Source organism: Vidua chalybeata, chromosome 1 (assembly GCF_026979565.1).
Source record: "Vidua chalybeata isolate OUT-0048 chromosome 1, bVidCha1 merged haplotype, whole genome shotgun sequence".
NCBI classification, from domain to species: domain Eukaryota; kingdom Metazoa; phylum Chordata; class Aves; order Passeriformes; family Viduidae; genus Vidua; species Vidua chalybeata.
The window spans coordinates 69,798,561-69,820,783 of NC_071530.1; the positions used below are offsets into that span (position 1 = coordinate 69,798,561).

The window sequence follows — 22,223 nt, forward strand, 5'->3', positions numbered from 1 at the left end:
CCTCCCCTTTGCCACCCGCCGCGGCCCCGGGGCGGGGGGAGGGGGGGGCAGAGCTGGGCACAGGAGACCCGTTCGGCCGTGGAAGGGTGTGGGTGGCAGCCGCGGAGCACGGCCGCGGCCGGGCGGCCGCACACACGTGGGTACCCAAGGCATAGGGACGAGCGCGTCAGGCAGCGGCTGCGCAGCAGATCAACGCGGTGTGAACGCTGCGGAAGAACGCAGCTAATGTAAGGACATGCACCCACGGGAAGGGGGCTTAGTGCTGTTTTACTCTTAAAAAAAAAAAAATAAAAAGGCGCAGTCGTGGAGTCGCACCCATTCGCGGAGAAAAACACCCAAGGAGGCTTTTTATAAATATACCCACGGGAAGTGAGTGGCAATGTGTACATGATGCCGTAGGGAGGTCCAGGCCTCCGGACTGAGTGTCCGCGACCTGCTCGGCGTTGATCTGTGCTGGAAGAGCCCCGAGGGTGCCGCGGAAACTGCGGGCTGGAGAGCTTCACACGCGTGGGGAGATGCTTGGAGGAGCGCAACAGGGACATCCTTCTGTCTCCGCAGCTCCCTCTCCTTCCCGCCTTAGGGCTCGTACTCTGTGCACCTGTAGGAAGGGTCTCAAGCAGCGGCCGGGCTCCCACGTTTCCCTTTCCCCATTCGCGCTTTCGAAGGAACAGCCCCAAAGGAGGCGGCTGCTCCAGTTGCCCGGGCGCGCTCCACTCCGCGCCGCGCATTTCCCGCGGCACCTCCGTCAAATGTCGCCCTTGGAGACCGGCGCACGGAGCACCCCCTCCGGCTCCCCCTAGGCTGCTCTTGAGCAGCACTGCTCCTGTCATCTGCATCACGGGATCGCTCCTGGGCATAGCTACCCCTCCCCAACCCGCGATTTGCCTCCTTTTAAGATGGGGGTCCCCCCTACATGAAGTTAAAAAGCAGGAGATGCACTTCAAAAAAGTGTATCTCCTGTGTGTCTCCCTTCTGTGAATCTTGCTCTTTGCTCACTTCCAGGCATAAAGTTAAAATGATGGGAGTAATTGGTGGGTGGAAGATCCTAAACCAACGGGAAATGTATGGGCTTGGCGACCTCTGGATAACCCAGGTGCCTTGGCACAAAAAGCAAAAAAATATTTACTCACCTTGAAGTTTCTATTTTTTTAAGCTTTTTTTATTTATTTTGTTTTTATTTCTTAAGTCATCTTTTGAAATGGTTCACGCTCCTGTCTGAGGTTTAATTATAGTAAGCAGGAAGAGGGTGGAAGGGGAATGGTTTGATTCTTGGGGGAGGGGGTCAAAAACCAAAACACCCTAATCTCCCCATATTGAGAAGGCGCTGGACAAAAAGGCTTTCTGTGACTCATGCACACTCTGAAATGAAGATCTGAAAAACATATACAAGCCACAGCTTGACTGGTTTGAAAGCGATTCCAGCAATTAGGAATTAATTCAGCATGGTCAAAAGGCGATTTCACTGCAAGTTATATCAAGTTATCCAAACTTTTACAGAGTTCAGGTGCTGGAAATGGGCTGCTGGGGTGGAGGTAAGGCTGCAGGAAAGAAAAACAAGGAATGTTCAGGAAAGGCAGAAAGGGTAAGCCATGGAACAAAATCTGGAGGCATGGTGAGCCCATGTTTGCACCAATGGTCTGCTGATGTGGAGAGGGGGGGAGTGGGGGTCAGGGAATGCTTTTTTTCTTAAATGGGATTAAGTACTACAAATGTGCTGGAGGTCCTAGAGAATAGAAAGATAAGTCTCAACTAAAAATGAAATCAATGCGTTTGGCTGATCAATTTTTCAGGTACAGTATGATCCTTCCCCAGTTAGTGGCAGAAGACAGATTTAGCCCAGGCAGCGCTGACCCTGGGATGATGTATGGGGCAAGAGGCACTGGGAGGATGTAGAGGGTGGAAGAAGGAATAAAACTGGTCTTTTAGACACAGGCAGGCCAACAATAAAAGCATCACAGGGAGGGGCAGCTGCCCACCCTGGTGGCTCATGCAGTGCTGGCCGTGGGTTGCCTCTGTGGCATGGGTCCTGTGATGCCTGCCAGGTCTAGCCAGGGCTCAGGCATTGGGATTGTTCCTCATGAGCTCCACGTCAGCGTCCACCATCTCCCTCACCAGCTCCTGCAGGAAGGAGAGAGACAGATGAGGGCCCCAAGTGCAGGGACAGATGGGCAGCATGTCAGGAATGCCCCAGAGCATGACAAGCCCACCTGGTCCTCCACAGCAGAACAAGGAGAGGATGGGGCTTTGTTGGGCCCTTCCCCCTACCCTGGCCCAGGCCCTGGTGTGTCAGTGTGCTGACACATCTGCTTTCTTCAAAGCAAGGATCCATGCAGAGGCACCAAAAATGGGGTTTCTCAGGGTGCCCAGGTCACCCTACACAGAGGTGTCCCCCCCTCCTTTCACCTCCCTGGGAACTGTTTTTAGAGGACATGAACACCCAGCAGGTACAAAGCATGCCAGAAAGGCCACTCACATCAAACGTGACTCTTGGCTTCCAGTTCAGCTTTTGCCTGGCTTTGGTGCAGTCTCCTTGAAGAAAATCCTGTGGAAAAGAAGAGAGAGGCACTGCAAGGACTGCTACCTTCTCCCACCCTGATGGCTTTCCCATTGCTCCTGCTTCCCTCTGAGCTGAGCACAGGCCAGGCCCATTATTGGACTCTTCCAAGGATGAACTACTTCTCTTGAAGATGCAATTTTAGTGGAAACTCATATGCCTATTAAATCACCAGGAGGCAGCATCCTTTTGCCAGGCTATTTCAGATGGAAAGAGTTACTCTTCGTGTGTACACAGAGGGCTTGAACTCCAGCCTTATAGCCATATGACGGTGAACATTTTATAAGAAGTTATTGTACATCTTAGTCATGCTAGTGAATGAGCTGATTCAAAATCTTTTTCTCCCATTTGTTTAAATAATGTAAATCACAGAGCAAACATGACAACTAGTCTCTTTCAAATAAAAACATGATCACAGACAAATGATGCTGAAAGACTGTTAGGGGTATGGGTAACCGTATGCAACAGCAGTAAACATCCAGCTTTTGAATGTGTACATATTTTTTTCCTAGAGTATTTTGAGTATCCACACGCAAATAAGAAGAAAGAAATTGCCTTGAAACCATTACAGAAACCAAGGCTTGGGTCATATTCACCTTATTGTTCAAGTATCCTTAAAAGTGCTACCACACCAAAACAATCCCACAACCAGTCATCAAAAATAATGTAACAAAATTAAACAAAAACAAAAGCTCATTTAACTGCATTTCTAATTGAATACAAAAACTAACTGTATCTTTCTTTAAAATTGGAAGACAATGTTTAAACAGTTAGCTTTTTCCAAATATATGAGTTAATTGAATAAAATTTATATCTCTTCTCACAAGCTGTGTGTCTTTATAGCAATAAATACTAAAATTATATTTGTCTTGATTTAAAGAACCCCAAACAAACCCAGCTCAGTTACAGAACAACAAAGCTAAGCCTGAATTCTCCTCTTTCATTTGACTTTATGGTGGTAACACAAAAGGTTTTCAGAAAACTGCAAGGACTGCTTTTTCTCTCCCTCCTACCCGCTGACCAGCAGTGGAGCCATGGAGCATTTTGTGAATGTAGATTTTTTTTTAAACTTGTAATGCTGCATGCTACATTTTTCAGATGCTCTGTGTTATCTTACGTGGTTCAGGTCATGTTAACTTCCAAAATCACCTCATCCTGTGCAGTAAAATGTAGGAAATTCTTCTTCATAACTGTGCACAAGAAAGCTAGACAGCTCGCTTCCAGGAGCAGAGGAAATCCACCAAAGGAAATATGGCACTGAAGTAGGGGATGTGGAACAAACACGTCTGCCGAGGCTTATTCCAGGCAGCAGTTTTACAAGTTCAGTCTTTAGGCTAGAAAGCATTTCAGCCTGTCTCCAGAAGAGAGTAAACAGATGGATCAGAACACAATGATATGAAAATAAAAAAAATGCCATGATTTCCTTAAATTAGACTAAATGATTTCCTACTGCAGCCCTATAATGGGCTTTTTGAAACTGCAGCAGACATTTGAGGCCAAGTCATGCAAAACTGCATCAACTTGAGGGATCCCCTGGAGGGTCGTGTGAATATGGATTGCAAAATCTGGTTTGAAATGGGAAAGACGCCCATTAACTTTGATAAAATTTGGATCAGACTCTAATGTGCTCATGGAGGTATGTCTTTTATCTGGAGTTGAGTTTAATTTACATACGCGTGTATATATATATGTCTGGAAACAAGGAAATCCTTCATAAAATAATAATTTCAGTATAAAAACAATTGCCTTTTATTCAGCCCTAATTCAGGCCATTAGCTGGAAGCGAAGTATTTTAATATCACCTAGTTTTAAGTCATGAAAGCTGTATCACAAAACTTAGATTTTCATTTTTATAAATGCTGTGCAAGTAAAACTTTTACATCCACAATCTTTATATCAAAAACATACTTTGAAACTAATCCTTATCAAAGATATTGGCTTCCCATTTTAAAGAAAAAACGACTAGGAAGCACAAAATGAATTGCCATGGCCTGCTGTATGTAGCTGCATTCTGCTTTCGAACAGCTTGGGAGCAGTCTTTTAACTGTCTTGGACAAATGCTTTTTCTTAAAACAGATTGTCTAATAAAATACCTAGTTCTAGTCCTTTATTCAAAAACATAAACACTCATCTGCTGAGTAGGCCAAAAAAAGGTTGGGGGTAGGCTGCAAATCAGTAAAAGGTAAGTATTTGCAGTGCTGCATTATACACAGAGATCACACAAACAACTAGTATGTTGAAGGCATCTAGGTATAAAAACCCCCATATTTTTCCTTTAAAAATTCACAAGCTTTAACAATAATGCAGTAAAGGTATTAGGGCATAATCTGTGAGGAAAAAAAGAAAAAGGGAAAAATAATGGAAGATTTAATAGATATGATAATACAAATTCCCCAGGTGACCTGGGTTAAAAGATTTTAAGTGGCTCTCCTGAAGAAGTTTGTGTCCTTTTGAGAAACACAACTTTGTTAATTTACTTGAAAACTGCATTACAGACAAAATACCTCCTGGACACTTTTAAAAAGGTTCACTTACAAAAGTTACTAGGTACAGAGGCCAAATGAAACCATAATGTTAACACTATATTACACCCAAACTCAAGGTTTGATTGTATTATTAGCCAAAGCTTCAACACTGAATGGAAATGATGACTGGAACAAAGCTATTCCTGATTAAAGGATTGTATTGCAGTCATGTTTCCTGTATTTTTCTACAAGTAGCTCATAATATGAAAACAATAAGGTAATTACAATAAAATAAGAATATTAAAAAAAAGCTTCCCTTGGAACAGAATGACTGCTTGTTTATATTGTTTAAATCTTTCGCTGAAACCAGAGATGCATCTGTCAGGCTTCCAAAGGGAAAAAATTCCACAAACAACCCCACCATCCAAAAAAACCCCTCTGGTATATTCATCATTAAAGTGTATTAAGTTTTCAACAGCAGGGCATCACTTTCTGGAGATACAACCAGATCAGAAAGCGAAGAAAGAAGAGATCAGATTCTATTGGAGAAAACCTGAATTTTTATTTTTTTGGGGCCTGGGGAGGTAGTTTGGGGAAATGGGGGATGGTTCTTGAAAAACATCTGCTGCTGAATATAAACTGCCCCATATCCCTGCTCCTGATGGAAAAGCACCTGATGAAATGACACCACTTCATGTTTTGTGTTCCTGCAGGATTACTTTTTCTGTGCCATTGTGCTTTACACACTGACAGGAAAACAAAGCCCTTTGACTCTGTGAAAACTCTGAGGGTTTAGATACTGAGCTAAGAGTCTATTACCCTGAAAACACTGACTAAGGCTTTCTGTTGTTTTTACAGCACTCAGATCATGAACATAAAATCAAGCCTTTGCTTTTACTTACCCATTTTCTAAGGAACAAGTCCTTATTTTCCATGCAAGCAGTTAACATAAGTGCCTAGTAATGACAAGTTTTAATGGCACGCTAAGAGTCAGAAACAATATCCAGGTAAATATTTAAAGGGAAGGAAGATGGAAAGACAGCAGTCAAATTCCCTGTTGCCACTTAATATGAGCAAGTAAATTCTCCTACAGCTTTAGCTCACTGTCATATGACTGCCTCTCAGAGAACAGAATGAGTTCCTATGATGTGAGTTTTTTTGTTTTACATTTTGGTGCAACTGAGGCTGTGTAACTGCGTAGAAAATACCCCATTATTACTAAATTTACTTTTGTGATTATTCAATTTTGTTGTACAAATGCACACACACAAATGCATACAGATAACCAGCAAGAAATTTGTTATGCAATGTGGTAAGGCATTTTTAAATTTGGCTTTTAAATCATGAGACAAAAATGTAAAATATTTTAATGTAAATATCACATTTCCCAAGCTCTTGTTCTGAGTGTCATTGCGACTCCTATTTTGTCTTGAGCAGTGATTGATCTGGTTTCACTGTGCATTGCATCACTGTCTCATTCAATCAACTTTAACTGAAAATTTAAAGCCTCAAGACAACGTAAGAAAAAGGAGATAGTGCGGCCTGAAACAAGGCCAAGGCTTCCTTTATTACTACAGCTCGGTTGATTCCCTTTCAAATGTGCCTTTACTGAAGCCAGCACCCAGTGCCAGCTTTTGCTTTCTCTTACACTAGAATAAAACTGAGATCAAATCCTCAGTAAAACACCTGTGATGGAATTGTGCCCAGCTCTGCTTGCTGAAGCACAGACAAGGCTTTACCTCTAAAAATAAACAAACTTGAACTAAGCACACAACAGTATAACTGCATCTGAAAAGCAGCCAGGGTTATGTTCACAATCAGCACCACTGCTTGGAAGATGAGTTGTAACATCAGGGCTCCCATAAGCAAAGAGCACTGACCCAGCTTGGTGGAGGCTCTGGCTTGAGAGTTTAGTCTTGCACTTTTTTTGCTCAAGATGTTTTTTCAAAAAGGATTTCAAGAACAGAGGAGCCAAAGTTTCCTGCAAACTCCATTAGTGTTTTATTTTCCTTATTTTCTTCTTAAAACAATCACCTTTTAGCTTTAACTTATCCTATTAAAAGGAAAAAAAAAAAAAAATAGATACTTGATTAGACCGCAGTTTTGTGTTTTCATCATTATCATAGAATCCTAGAATGGTTTGAGTTGGAATGCACCTTTAAGTTCATATATATAGTCCAAGCTTTCTGTACTGAGCAGGGACATCTTGAACTAGGTCAGTTACTCAGAGCGCCATACAACTTGACCTCTGAAGGTTTCCAGGGATGCGCCATCTTTCACTTCTCTGGGCAAACTGCTTCAGATGCTCCAGTGTTTCACCACTCTCATCATAAAAAGTTTCTGCCTTTTACTTTGTCTAAATCTACCCTCTTTAAGTTTAAAACTATTACCTTATTACTCTTTGTGCTATCGCAACAGGCCCTACTAAAAATTTATATCACATGTATATACTAAGGTCTATATTATGAAATAATCTCCCCTTTGTGTACTTCTAGAAACATTTTGCATAGCATTTTTAAGAGGGTTTAAGTAGTAAATCTCAGTAGTAACACCAGCCCCACAGTACATATGTGCATCTGCTGCAGCTTATTGCTTGGAGAACAGCCTTGTTAAAATGTTGCAAACACGTCAGGAGACTGCATGCATTGCTCACTAGGCAATTCTTTCACCATCAACCTTATCCCCCATTCCCTAGTGTTCTGCCACATTTGCCACCAGGCCCAGGGACGTTGTGTCTTAACCTAGATGCAGCTTTGGAAAACAGTTACTGTGGCTTCTTTTGAGCACTCTGTTGAGAAAAGTAGAAATATCTGACTAAACCAGAGCTGTAGAGCCTGTAAACATGGGCCTTACGGGTGCAAAATTCAATGCACAGCTCAGCGGAGCTTGGATCAAACCCCAGAAGGAGTCAAAGTAATGAGCACTGTGACCTGTGCGCTGCTCTGCATGTTCTTCTGGAGATCCACAGGGCAGAGAACACTGGCTTGGCTTCTTTGCAAAGGATAGTATTTGTTATAATATCTTTAGTAACAGGGATGAAAACCCTGTATAATCATAAACCAAGAGACTCCGGTCTCCGTAGTAAATGTGAGTAGACTGAAGATAGAACATATTGAAGAGCAAAGCCCGAGCCTAACAAGGAGCACAGTAAACATCTTCAGGAATTTAAGATGAGCCAAAATGTGTTGTTGCTCAGTTTTCATTTTTTCTTTCCACTGTTCTTAGAAAAGCAAAGTTGTGGAGCAGTTGGGGTACCGAGGGAATAGAAGAATGCCAGTGAATTTGGTTCCTGATCTAAATTTGTTTTAATGCAGCATGAACAGACTGCTTTCCACTCTTGGGTCAGCAGTCTTTTGCAGAAAGACAGTATTGTTCGCAAAGAACCACAGGAAAAGGCAAAAGGCAAAAGCAACCAATAGGCTGAAACTCACATATAACTAAATGCCATTGAAAATAAGAAGCATAATGTTTTTTTTTCCCCTAGCATGTTTTCCTATGCAAATCCCCTCCCTATTCAGAAACTTTAATCTTTACTAAACCATGTTGAGGAGGAAGGGAAAGTGAAAGAATGACTTGAGGAAAGGACTGATTCTGCACGGCGCTGATCCCCTGTATATCTGACAGACCTTGGCAGGCTGCGAGTGCTGGGCATCTTTAGGGTAAGGTCTTATCTCGGTACCCCCCTGTACTCCAGCAATAAGGCATCAACACAAACCACACAGTCAACAAAACCTGAGCGCAACCTTGGCTTTTCTGCCAGGAACCAGGGGCGTTAGAACAGCGGCTTTATCTTATCAGTTTGATAATCTTTAATTTGACCAGCTTCCAAAGGGTTAAGGCAAATGAACTCGGAACAGCAATAAACATTAGGGCGATAATAACAGTAATGGAGCTCCTCTCCCTCCTCCTCCTCTTCCTCCCCTCCCTCCCCTGCGCCTTTTCCACTTCGCTGCTGCCTATCAGCCCCAGCCGAAGCCGAAGCCAGACCTCTCTTTCAATGACAGGGGGTGATAAGAGACTCGAAGAAAACAGCAAGCTGTCTGGTCTGCTCAGGAAGTCGGGGACGGGTGGTATTGTCCATCAGCGGAGCCACGCGGCGGCCGGAGGCCGGGAACAATGCTCCGCTCTGGGGAAATGGGCTCACTCAGCGCCGGTCCTGGCAGCCCCACCGCCAGCACAGATAAAGCGCTGAGGCAGGAGGGGCTGGCCCCAGGTGCCTCCGGAGCCGCCGCCGGACCCGAATGGCTGGGCTGGAGGCGGTGCCCCCCCTCACGGCCGCGGGGCCGCAGCCGGGGAGGAGAGACCTCGGCCCCGGGGCGAGCACCGGCGGAGCTGCAGGCACAAGAGCCCCTCGCAGGGCTCAGCGTTACTCAGATCTGTCCATTTGCCAAGCGAAGCCTGAGAAAACATCTTGGCCAGTGCCGTCCCTCGAGCCAGATAAAATTCCTCCCGAATTACAGCCCGATATCCCCGAAGCCAGTGCTGAATTTCCCTCGCCTTGGATCCGGAGCTGAGCTCACTCATCAGGACCATCCCGCACAGCTCTGTGCCGGGGCATCCCGCTGCAAGTGGGACCATGGCTGCTTTTCGGGCTGCCACGCATGAGACAGTCCGAAGAGTGCACCCCCGCAGCAGGGAAAGCCCTGCTGCTGCAAACAGCGAAATTCCTGCAGCTGGCTGCAGTGAGGCGGGTGCTTCCCTCCCTCGCAGTTTGCCCTGAGGCCCAATTTTGCATGCCTGGGAAGACCTGGAAATTGTTCCGCAGCCTGGCTGTGAATGCAATTGTAACCTCAGCTCATGGTCCTGCAAAGTGCCAAAGAGGCTTCCGAATAGCATGATCAATTCTAGTTCACAGGAATCCTTCTCCTAAACAAGAAAGGAACTTCTGGAGGAGAGGAAGAAAATCAAACCCACCCCATTTGCCATATACAGACCATAATTATGATAGTTCAGGTATTAGGGCTCAACACAATCCCAGAATCAGAGAAGGGTTGGAAGGGACAGTAAAGATCATGTAGTTCCAACTCCCCTGCCATGGGCAGGGACACCTTCCACTAGACATGGTTGCTCCAAGCCCCTTCCAGCCTGGCCATAAACACTTCCAGGAACAGGGCATCCACATCTTCTCTTGGCAACCTGTTCCAGTGCCTCACGATCCTCACAGTAAAGAACTTTTTCCTAATGCCTAATCTGACCCCTCTTACAGTTTAGTTTAAAGCAATTCCCCCTTGTCCTCTCACTACATGCTTCTGTATAAAGTCCCTCTCCAGCTCTCTACCAGGTCCCGCGTAGGTACTGGAAGGCTGCTCTATTTCTGTCTTCTTTTCTCTGGGCTGAACAACCTCAAGACTTTAGCTTGTATTCATAGGAGGTGTGCTCCAGCCCTCTGACCACCTTTCAAGTCCTCCTCTGGCCTTGCTCCAGCAGAAAGAAACCCTTCCTTTCTGATATGTTGTACCAGGTCATCCAAACACACACATCACAGCTAAAATCTTTAGCATGTTTGCTAAAATGCAAACTAATAATTATCAAAGTAAGATTTTCCTACTCATAACAAAAGAGAAATGCTCTTTTCAAATGCTGGTTACAGGTGGCACCACTCCCACTGACTTCCACTGCCCTGTAGCCTGGCTGCTGATGTGTGAGCTAACAATTCCATGCTTCAAACTAATCTGGGCATTAAGAGGTGTCTGAATGACATGGATTTTGCATGACATGGGTTAGAAGCATTTCTGAATTTTCCTTTTACAGCAGAGGTTTGGAGGAGATTGTTTAAGAGCATGTTTCTTCAGGCTCCCTGGACAAATATGTCACCTGCACATCACTAAAAACCAAGACCCTGTGAGAAATGAACCTCTTTCATATAGATGGAGATCAGCTGTAATATAGGAAAAGAACAGTTTTTTTATCTTTTCACTGGTACCTTCAAGTCCTGCTTTTGCTCACAAGTCAATGTGTTTTCTTCTTGCTTTACCTGTTCTCCACTCTGACAACTATTTTGGGGGTGGAGAGTAAGACAATAATGTCCTCATCATATATGGTTTTATTCTTGCATTACATATGTTTAGGTGAGGGTATGATACCTTTAAAATTTTTACATGTAATTCTCTCTCTCTTTTTTATTTTTAACCACTCTGATTAGTTTTGTCATCACTCCCTACTCTTCACATTTTCTGCAAAGATCAGGAAATCACTTTGTGAAGTTGTTTGATTTCACCTGGGTTTTAGTGCAGGAATGAATGTCTTTTTCAGCTGTCTTTGCTGACTGACATGTCAAGATGAATAGGAAAACGGATAACCTCAGCAATCCATGCTGCAATCCTACTTAATTTCTTATCTGCTTCCACTAAAAAATATTTCATTTATAGCAACTTATATAGGAAATGTAAACGAATTCAGTTATCATCTCTGGTCAAATATCAAATGATAAGTAACAAAACAGCAAACATTAGGACAGCTATCTTGTATTCTACTTACAGATATTGATCTATCTACTTTTAGAGCATTAAACAGCAATTTAATGAATGCAGATCTATGAACTCAGGATATTACTTCTTCATACAGTTATTATTTTTCTTTTACGGGATGCATTGTTTGTGGTGATTTTTCTACCCCATGGACATTCATATTTCTGAAAAAAATCATTACATTTGTTATGTTAACATCAAAATTATATTAAAATATTTTTGAATGGTGTGCTGTTATATTCACCCTAATCAAAATATTAATTAATTAAAAATGGAATTTTTCCATCTAAAGAGCATGTAATTGAAAGATTCTAATTAAATCACCTACAGCAGCAGTTGCTGTTTTTGCCCTTTTTTCACCTCACCACTTGAAGTTGGACGGGAGTGATGTCACCCCCTGCCTCAACTCTTACAGTGTTCCATGAACCTCTGTCTCTCTGAAGCTTGTGGTAAGAGCTGGGGAAGAGCACAGAGGGGAGGTGGATATTTCTCTCTTCCTCTCTTCCTCCCTGCCATGAATTAAATAGTATACAAGAGTTAGCATGGAGGATGTTCAGTCATTTCTCAGTGTTTGAAGAGAAGTTGTAAAATGCTCCCTCCCTGCAGTATGGGGAATGAAGAAGGGAGCTGCCATTTCTCTGGACAAAGTCACAGTCTGCCTTTTACTGCTGGCTGTTTTTTTTAGAAGCAGCCTCCCTCTACACAGTCATAAACCCGATCTAATTTATGGGATGCATCACCTTATCCCCCATCTCTCACTGCATTCCAATTTCTCAATAAAACCCCCATCTGATTTGAAAACCCTTTTCAAGACAAAATATCTGGAGAGAGTTTAAGCTGTGAAAAGCTTAAAGGGAGCGCAAGAACTGAGATCTTTTTACCCGAGAGGGAAAAAAAATTTCAAGTCCCCATAGGGAGGGGATTCAGAACATGATATTGTGGGGCTCCTGTCTGCAAAAATGAAGCTATCCTTGCCTGAATACAGTTACAAGACAAGCAAGAATCCACAAAAGGGTTAAAATAAAACAAGGTAGGATAATTTCTGATGCTAAGTATGTCCCAAATGTATTCTCCTGTGCACTTCATAGAGAAGGAAGTCCAAGCAATGGCCTTTCACATGACATCATAAAAGCCTAATTTATCACCAGCCACCAAACATCTAGAAAATCATAACATCCTTTCAGGAAAACCATGTGCAAGATAATCAGACTTGCTTTGATGAAAGATTTAGTGCTTGAGTCCAAGTAGGACACTACAAAGAAGAACCTGAAGGTAGTAGCACACAACAATGCACATCACATTTAATGCTTCAAACTCACACTTTATTAATTAAAAAGCTTATGCATTTCCTGTCCATAAACAAACACCTTTTTACTCTGCATGTGTTCAACCAAACCTGTTAAGATAAAACACTGGTCACTGGTTAAGTCCAGACAAGGTAGGCAGCTGAATATCTCTTTTACAGATGAAACACATGCAATTGCTGCATATAAAGGCCCTGTGTTCCCCATTCCCTCACCTCACAGTCCCTTGCACGTGTGGATGTGGGCTGAGTATTGCCACAACTTGTCATAGCTTTGGAAAGGATAAAGTCCTTCCAGCACACTCAGCATCACAGCTACGCTGAACCGAGGGATGCACTCCCCCTAACAAATTCCAAAACATTCTGCCAAAGACCTTGTCTCTCTGTCCAAGGCTCTCACTGTTCTGCCTCATCAGTTTTTGGTGACTGGTGTAACCTGACTGTCTTGATGGAAAAGTACTGCTCAGCAAGCAGTATATTGCCGTAAAATCAATTGGTTTCACCTTTGCAAATGAAATCAAACAAGTCTGCTGTTTGTGTTGATTAGGCAGACAAAACAGAGCACAAAGCAATTAATGAATGGCTACAAATACCAGCTGCATGGTTTTCAAGATTTCTTTTTGACTGTAATGGAAGTTTGTTGGGGTGTATTTAAAGATGCACAGATTCCAATTGCCATGCAGTTCACTGACCCTGCTGCTTAATAATCTGACCCTTAGGCTCCTGCTGGTCAATGGCCACAGGTTCTTCTGGTCTGACTGGAAAAATAACCGGATTTTTCACACCATTCTTGGTAGTTTGTTGTTGCATATTCTCTGATCTTCATTAATAAAAATAACTTCCTATTACATTTCCTGCGCAGGAAAGCCTGGGAAAAAAAAAAATCATAGTTTTTCCTATGACATCTTTCACTTTCACAGCAGACATTATACTCACCACACAATCTTCCAATAAATCAATAAAATGAATACAACTATCTTAGTTTCTTTTCAAAGATCAGTATTTTGTTTTCTTCCATCCTTTCCTTACCTTGTTATTTAATTTCTCTCACTTTTTTCTTGTTTAAATATTTCCCATATTTTGGTGAAGTTATTTTCCTGTAAAATCCCATTTATCTCTTTTTATATTAAGACATATTTCTTTCCTACTTTGATGTGTCTCTCAGTCTTTCTCTTTCATTCAAGCTTGTCCCATTTCTCTTTTGAGCATCAATCTTCTGCTCACAAACATCATCTTAATCCTGGCCTTACTTTCCTTCATCGTCAAAACAAGGTCCTTCACACTGAGATTATTCTCTTCTCATTTCTACTATAATCTTCTTTTTGCTTGAACATGTTTTCAATTTCTTTTCTCTCTATATCATCACAGATTTGTTCCTTTTTCTTTTCCAGTGGTACTCCATCACACACCTGCTTTCTCTTCCCTCAGGATTTTGTGTGGAACATTGCAGGGTTCTGGGAGGCAATTCATATTACCAGTAACACAGCAGAGATTTGCTGACAGAGCTGAAACTATGTTGAAATAAGTTTTAAAGAAACAATAAGATAGCCTAAAGCTCACAGTGCCAGTGTAAGTAGGGGTAAAAAGCAGATTCATTGACTGCTATTCACAGGAGCTGCCTATAAAATTCCACAGATTTGGCAGTGCATTAGCCATATACACTTTAAAAGCATGGCTAATATGCTCTGCTTCTTTCCAAAGCATCACCAAATGTATATACCACTTCTTGAAATCTGTCCTTTCAATGACCTTCTTCTCTTAAATACTTTCAATTAAAGAAGAAAGGAATTTTGGATCTGTTACCAAAAACTTCTTCATTACTTCACCCTGCAGCAGTCAAACATGAAAAACTTCATTACACAAGGAAAACAGTTAGCATTTTCTATGGGTCCTGCCCTACATACCAAACCTCCTCTAGTTCCACAATTAAAAAGCAAGCAAACTGTTCAGGCATACACGGCAGCAGGCATGGGCTCAGAATACTCCAATGTTTTCACCTGTATAATGTTTAAAATGTGAGATGCCTCATCAATCACTCGACTCCTTTACAAGGAAAGTGTCTCTTGAGTCCACTCACACAGGAATCATTTATTGCCAAGTTTCAATGTGAAAGACAGAGCTGTTCCTCTGACAAGCAAACCTATTTTTCATTCATGTTTTGGCAGGGCAGAGATGCCAGGTAAGGGTCCCATTATGCATTGCACAAACACAGAAACGGCAGGCCTTTCTCCGAATATTTATCAAAGTCAAATATCACCTCCTGGCATATTCTGTTAGAATTCATCTACAGCTCCTTTTCAGTGCAGGTCACTGGCAAAACCCTCTGGCTTGATTTACTTCCTTTGATGCATTCTGGTGCAATGGCAATACATATGAACACATAAAGCCGTGAATTACAAAACTTACATGTATCTACCGAGAATCTCAATAGCAGATGAAGAAAGCTAGATAAACATCTTGGCAGCTTCATTCCACTTGTAACCTGAGCAAGACTTCAACTAGATGTATTATCACTTAGACAATACAGAACTACTTCACAGCAGCACAGCAGTGACAATGAAGGACCACCAGAGAAGATATGGATTTTATGTAATTAAGCAACAGGAATGATATTACAGTGGGGAGAAGCACTGTCACCCCCATTTTATGAAGCTAGGAGACAGGATGATTTAGGGACTTGACCAACACCTTGAAATGAGAGGGAGGAACAAGTAGAGAACTCAGGCTGTATCCAACCATTTTCCTCTGATATAAAGCTTACTACGGATGAAGAAGCCAAGCATTCACATCACACTGCATCAGGCACAATTTGCCCTGGGTAATTCCTTGCCATTGATTTGTAGTGAGCAACCCCCCAGAAGCAAACTGCTCCAAGGATGAGTGATCATATAGCACCTTGATGCAGCAGGTGGCTTATTTAACCACATGCTTCTAATTTGTCTACAGTTTCACTTCTATTTCTGCCCCTGGATTTTCTTTTATAGTGTCTTTCACATAAAAATCAAATACTCATCCTAGCAATACTAAAAAATTACCATTGCTTCCTCAGCTTTTCCACCCCAGGCTGCTACAATTGACTTGTGAGTAACAGAACTTAGGAGTTTATTGGGTTGTCTTTTCTGCTCTAAAGACTTAACTTTCAGTTGGAAAACACCCAATTAGACCAACAGTATCTTTTACAAGTAAAACAGTATACATTTTAACTGCATATATTACAGTAAAGGCCCACAAACTTACTATTCCATACAGGCAGTGACCTGAGAGAGCTCTCACTTTTCACAGCATCTTTTGGCATAATTTATATTTAAATAATAACAGTCAGGATCATTTTCTTCAACATGAGAAAAAAAGTTCAGATCTAATCAAGAGACAGTTGTCTCCTGACACTGCCTGCTCTATGCTTGCTTGAGCACGTAGGAGCAGCTGGCACTTCCACAGCTTGATCATTACTACTGCTCTTCAAATGATGCCTGTCACACAGGTTAGGAAAACATGAGTAATTAAACATAAACAGCGTCATAAAATAATAGTAAGAAAAAAATTAATAATCATCCAAAAGACTGTTTGGGGCAACTCCCTACAGCACCTTGGATTTCTGCCCCTTCTGCTCAGACAGTTTTCCTCTGTGTACTTTTTAATTATTTCCTTCGTGAGTCCTTTAAGGCAAAGAGGTTTGTACAGGCGGGAAAAAAAAACACGTAGTAGAACCGATGAGAACAGTGATATGCAAAAAAGAGAAATGCCAATTAAGTATTCCTCAACTACTGCAGGCTGACTCTGAATTGCTTATGGCAGGGACTTATGCCTCACTATGAAACTGATAGTTTGAGATGCATGGATTTTAAAGGATTTTAAATGCAAATTTTCAGGAGCTGCTTGTTCCTTATTTGAGCCATGCACTACTGGTGGTCACTTGGTGCAGTATCTATCTTCTGGCCCATCAGCTCCTTATACCAAGTTCAGCATTTAAGCTGTATGGAGGTCAATGCAGGAATTCTGCAGTCCTGCAGCTTTGGTAGTCCAGCACACATGTAGATGTGTGCTGCCTTTTGCTCAAATAGTCAACAACCAATCTAATTCCTAGCTCAGTTCTCTTACAAAACCAGCACAAAACAACAAAACAATAAAGACTGAGACTTGGGACCATGTTATTAACAACCCTAAGCAGGCTGCTGTAGCCTATTTTTGTGCACATGGTTACTGGAACTGAGCATGCAATTCTGGTAATTGCATACAAAAATGACCAGTTACATGAGTAACGGGACATTTGTCATCTGCAATTCTTTCTGTGTAGGAACTCTGTGAAACGTGTGATCCTTCATGATAGGAGACATGCAAATGCTATGTAAGAGCAGTACTGTTTTCAGCTGCTTTACATCCAGACTAGTTATTCACATATTTAACTAGAAGGTGCAACCAACTTGATTTACTCACATTTGGTCTGTGTTTTGCATGGGTATGAATTAGACAAAGTACAACATAGGGAAGACTCATGCCTGTCTACATAAGAAGAAAAATAAGTATAGCATGTTGAACACATTCAAATCCACCTATTAAAAGAACATTAAGAGATGGTTGCTGTTTTCATTAGGTATTTTTTTGCTCATCTGTGTGCCTCAAGTTATGTATTTTCATACAAATTTCAGCATCTCTCTGAAATAAAGCTCTTCTTCCTACAAACCCTAAGTGCTTCAACTTCTATATTCAAGGCTGAAATTGTTTAATTGACCTCATCAGAGGTGTTAACTAGCATACTAAAAGTATGCCAGCAATTCAATACACCTGATCATGCTATCCAACAGAATAATTTTCGGGAGAATAGCTATTTCTGGGGAGGACAGACTTGCACATTCTCATGCAATCTCCCACTGAAATCATCAGGAGCCTGTCCAAGAAGTGACTGAGTGGGCTAAATACAGCCCTGGTTTGTAATGTTCATCATCACTGCTGGTAGCATCCCACCAGGCTAAACTCATAAATTTGACAGTAGGAAGAAATGAACTGTCCCCATGTGCCATTATTCTTGCTCTTTATATGTCTGCTTGATTTAGTTCTTTTTCCACTAACATGATGTAAAGACCACTAAACTCAACAGCAGATTCTCTGCTTGGCTTCAGGCCTTGCTTTAAGCTCTTTCTTTCTCAGTATCAACAGATAGCATAGGAGGCACATCCAACTTGGTTCCTCCTTGGATCAAGTATTGTTGGGTATTCCCAGTATCTCCAACTGTGGTTATTTTAATCTTCCATTTGATGTTTTTCTTCTACACCTTTCTTCCATTTCACCATTACCTTCCTCCCCATCTCCTTAAAGGCTCCACCTGCTGTCTTCCTATGTCTCAGCTCAGCGCAATCCCCATCTTATGCTTTCCTAAGGCTTTTCTACCTTTGACATATATGAATATACTTCAATCTTTGGTCACATCTCTGAAAAGGGTGTTCAGTTAAGTTGGCTCCCTTCACTAATCAGCTTTTCAGCAGAGTTTGCTTGCCAGGACTGGGGAAAATTGCACTCAAAATCATTAATTAAGATATAATAAACTTCATGTGCTATTTAGCAATGTGCCATACGTGGCAATAAAAAAAAAAAAAAAAGGTAGACGAAACCAGAGGAGACCCTCTGGCTCGTTTATGGACTCAAAGTATTTCTGGGAAGGTCACAAATCTTCAAGATATCTCCACAAATTAGATTTTGCACTTGGATTTCTAATTTAGCTGAAAGATGTGTAAAAGCACATGCAGCCAGACAGCTCCTTGGCTATACATCTAAGGAAGCTCAAAGCATAAGTTATTACTTCCAAAGTCAATTGTAACTTATGTTCACTAAATTGGCTCCAGATCCACCCTTTTCAGACAGTAGTATAGGAATAATTTATTCTTCTGGTGAAAAGCACCCATTTTAGCTAAACCACACCCCCATCTGGGAGTCTCACCAGCAGAAGTGCCAAAGGCAGAGGGATTCAGAGGTGCAAAGGGCTATTGGGGGCTGACAGAACAGGGGTGAATAAAGCCCAGTATGTAATAGTGTCTGTCAGCACGCTGAAACATATAACCTCTCCCTAACACAGGGGGTCCACAACACAAATCTGAAAGGCAAATTTGTTCCTGTGGTTCAATCATCACATTAGATGAAGAGGTTTCCTCGCTTTTAACATCCATGTGATTTATACCAGAAGTCCTATGGATAGTGGTGAAATCATTGCAACTTTCTGCATGTTTTGATCTATATCCTCAATGTGTATCTTGTTTTCTCCCTTCGAGAACATGCATAAATATGGTACAAGAGGTTTGAGAGCTCTTAGATTTTAGACATCTGCCCCAAATGCCAAGTTATTTGCCTTACCAGTGCAGAGATAAAAATTCCTACATAAACCAGGAGCTTTCCTCTCACCTATTACACTGAGCTGAATGAGGCGCGTGAGTTCAGCCCCTTGCAGTGGCAGCAGTGACTTGAAGCGATCTGTACCACAAGAGAGTTAACATTCCCAGGAGAAATTGCTTCACTAGCTATCTACAGGAACACTGATCTACATACAAGGCTTTTCTTTCCCTAGGTGAACTCCTGCATCAGCAGCTACCCAACAGGAACCTCCTCACGGGAGATCTTTAATAGCAGTAGCTGCTGAACGAGAGGGAACTGCAGAAACACACTTGTTGCCAAACTGTGCATTTAGTTGGAAGGAGGAGAAACAGATGGGGAAATCACTCTTCAGACAGTGTTTACTAGCACAATCAGCACCTGAGGCAGCACTTATTCAGGTGCTGAAATTACAGAGGTAAGTTTTACAATGAGAAATCTATTCCTCGCATGACAGCTATATTTCTCATCATGGATCATAAAAAGTAGATAATCCATCAGATAACTACTTGATTGCAACGTGCATCACAGTAAAACCATCAACCTTCTGCTTTGTTTTACGACCCTGGTTACATCTGGAATGCTTTCAAGAAAGATGCTGATGTTTGCTTTGGGTACAAACTGACTCAAGAAACTTAGCAGTTTGCTACTTACATGGTGGTAGATAGTAAGAATTAGGATGAATGATAGCAGGAATACCTCCAATTTTGCTATCAGGAAGATCACTTTATTACTACCAATATAATTTTATTGTATATTCTTCTTGGACTGGACCATAAAGAGGATTTTTAATTGTCTAACAATTTTCTCTTCCTTTTCAGTCTAACAACCTATTCCTTTCAGTTGTCTATTTTCTCTTACATTATAGACTTTTCTAGACACCTTATAGACCTTATAGACCTTTCTAGACAACTACTAATTCAATAATAGTAATGATAGTAATGAAGCCAGTATTTGTAGAACTCACCTAGTTCCATATTTTTACAATAAGAACAGTAATTTCTTATCTTTACGCAGTATTTGTTGTCAGATAATTTATAATTCTTGTCCCCTTAGAGGCAGAAAAAGATATGAAACTACTATTCTAAGGTTGCAGAGCAAGCCACAAATAAAATTTCTGATTTATTTAAGAGTATGTAGTAGAAATGTGAGCTGTGTTGTAAGAAAACACCCCAAAGAGACACGTTACCAAAACCAATCTTTGTAAAAACTTAAATATTTGCTCTTGGAGATTGTTGTGATCTCAGCAGAGCATAAAAATTGAACAAAAAGTTGTCCTTACTGATGTGCAGTCTGTCTCTTGCCTGGCAAGCCTACAACTCCATTAAACAAAAACAAAACAAACTAACCCTCTGGTCTTGCACAACTCTGCCATGAGGGCTTGCAAGTTCTCTGGAAAACTGAAGTTGCTCTGAAATTGTGGGGTTGATCCATCACATGTTGAAATCAACAACATTGAAGCACAGCTCAATATTCAAATCAGTTCTCCATGCAGGAATAGCATGTCTGTAACAAGCCAGGACATTGAGTCACTTCATTCTTGACCTTAACCAAATGGGTTAAAGCAATATATATTTCATACTGCCCTGCAAAAGCTCATCTGTGCTTGGTATTAGCAAATAATTTAATTCATTCCAAATACCAGACTTCAGTCATTTTCTTTTCTGCGTGATAAAATTCAGATGTTTTAAAAATATCCGTCTTCCCTGCATGTGCCCACCCAGGCAGCAACAGCAGGCCTTCTGCTAAAACCTGACAATGAAATCTGGTTTTGGAGAAAGACCAAACGTGGAAAACTTCAGTATAAACAACAATTGTTTTGGAAAATTGTGAGTGTACCAGCCAGGGGTAGGGGAGTTGAGATGGAACACATTTTTGCCAGCTCAACAGACGTTATCAAACTCCTACTTTCTTAATGGACTATGAGTTCCTTAAGCTTCTTATTGTACAGTCCAGAACTTCTCCACTGAAAGTACATTGGTCTGAGCACCCCTTCACCTGAAATCTCAGCCTTCCTTCAAGTGACTGCAGACATCTCCTTATCCTGTATCTATAATCTTGTTTCTGCCCCAACTGATGGGGAATCCAAGCTGTCCCTCCACGAGATGAACCCATACACCCTGAACTAAGCACCAAACCCTTCCATTGTGTTTTGCCCACTCACACAAGTGTATTTTTCTTTTGCAATACTTCCCATAGAGATCCTGCTGGATCCTAAGGGGTCTCTGAGTGGCAGATATCTGTCAGCAAAGCTAGCAGTGCCTCTGTGTCTGCCAAATCACTGAGCTACATGTGCTGGGTAGAAAGAAACAGAGGTGAAGGGACTGACCTTATATTTTTACTTTGATATCCTACCCTACAGATATTGGGGAACAGCATGGATGAAGAGAAACAAAGATTAAGTGATGCAGGAAAGTGCTCTGCTCTAGATCCATAAGGACAAAATAGGCAGGAATAGGGAGTACACTTAGAAAATAGATGAGCTGTCTCTCTGTTGAGAAGTAGGTGTCCTCACTGAAGTCCCTAGAGATGCTTAGGTGTCATTAAGATGATGAAAGGAGCTTTAACACCTGCTTGTTTGTGTGCAAACAATTCCCCTTCAAGACCTAGATCATGCTGCATGTAATAAAGTACTAATGGGGTGGAAACAAATGCACTGGTGGGGATGAAGTGGGGCCTGAATTACAGAATGGAAAGCAATACATCTTCTTCCACCCTTTTGTTTTTTTATCACAATTACCAAATTTAAGCTAAGGGGTGTAATTAGAAACTGGGAGTTTAAAATAAGCAATGATTGTCTTGCCTGTACCCTCAGAAAGTAAGCCAGATGCATGCAAGTGTTGCCACTGTTTCTACAATATTCAAGTTAACTAAGGGGACTGCTTTTTCATTCTGCAGATGAGACACTGCTATTTCAAGTTAAGAAATATTTCTACTTAAAAACTCATACTTCATTATAAAAATATAAGACCTCTGAAAAACAGGCCTATATCTACAAAATCATTGTAGAAAAGAAAGAAATACATTGGAAGCACATGGTTTTAGATGCTTCTGTTACTGCAAGCACCAGCTATAAG

General features: G+C 41.6%; 1 protein-coding gene across 1 annotated transcript in view; it reads right to left on the minus strand.

Moving 5' to 3' along the window:
- Positions 1-1,131: 1,131 nt before the first annotated feature.
- GMDS (GDP-mannose 4,6-dehydratase) overlaps positions 1,132-22,223 on the minus strand; it is a 407,972-nt gene continuing 386,880 nt past the window's right edge. The window contains exons 10-11 of the mRNA XM_053950230.1: positions 2,474-2,542; positions 1,132-2,118 (exon numbers count right to left, since the gene is read on the minus strand). Of these exons, the coding sequence (XP_053806205.1) occupies positions 2,056-2,118; positions 2,474-2,542 (132 nt within the window). The 3' untranslated portion in view covers positions 1,132-2,055. The remainder of the gene's footprint in view (positions 2,119-2,473; positions 2,543-22,223) is intronic.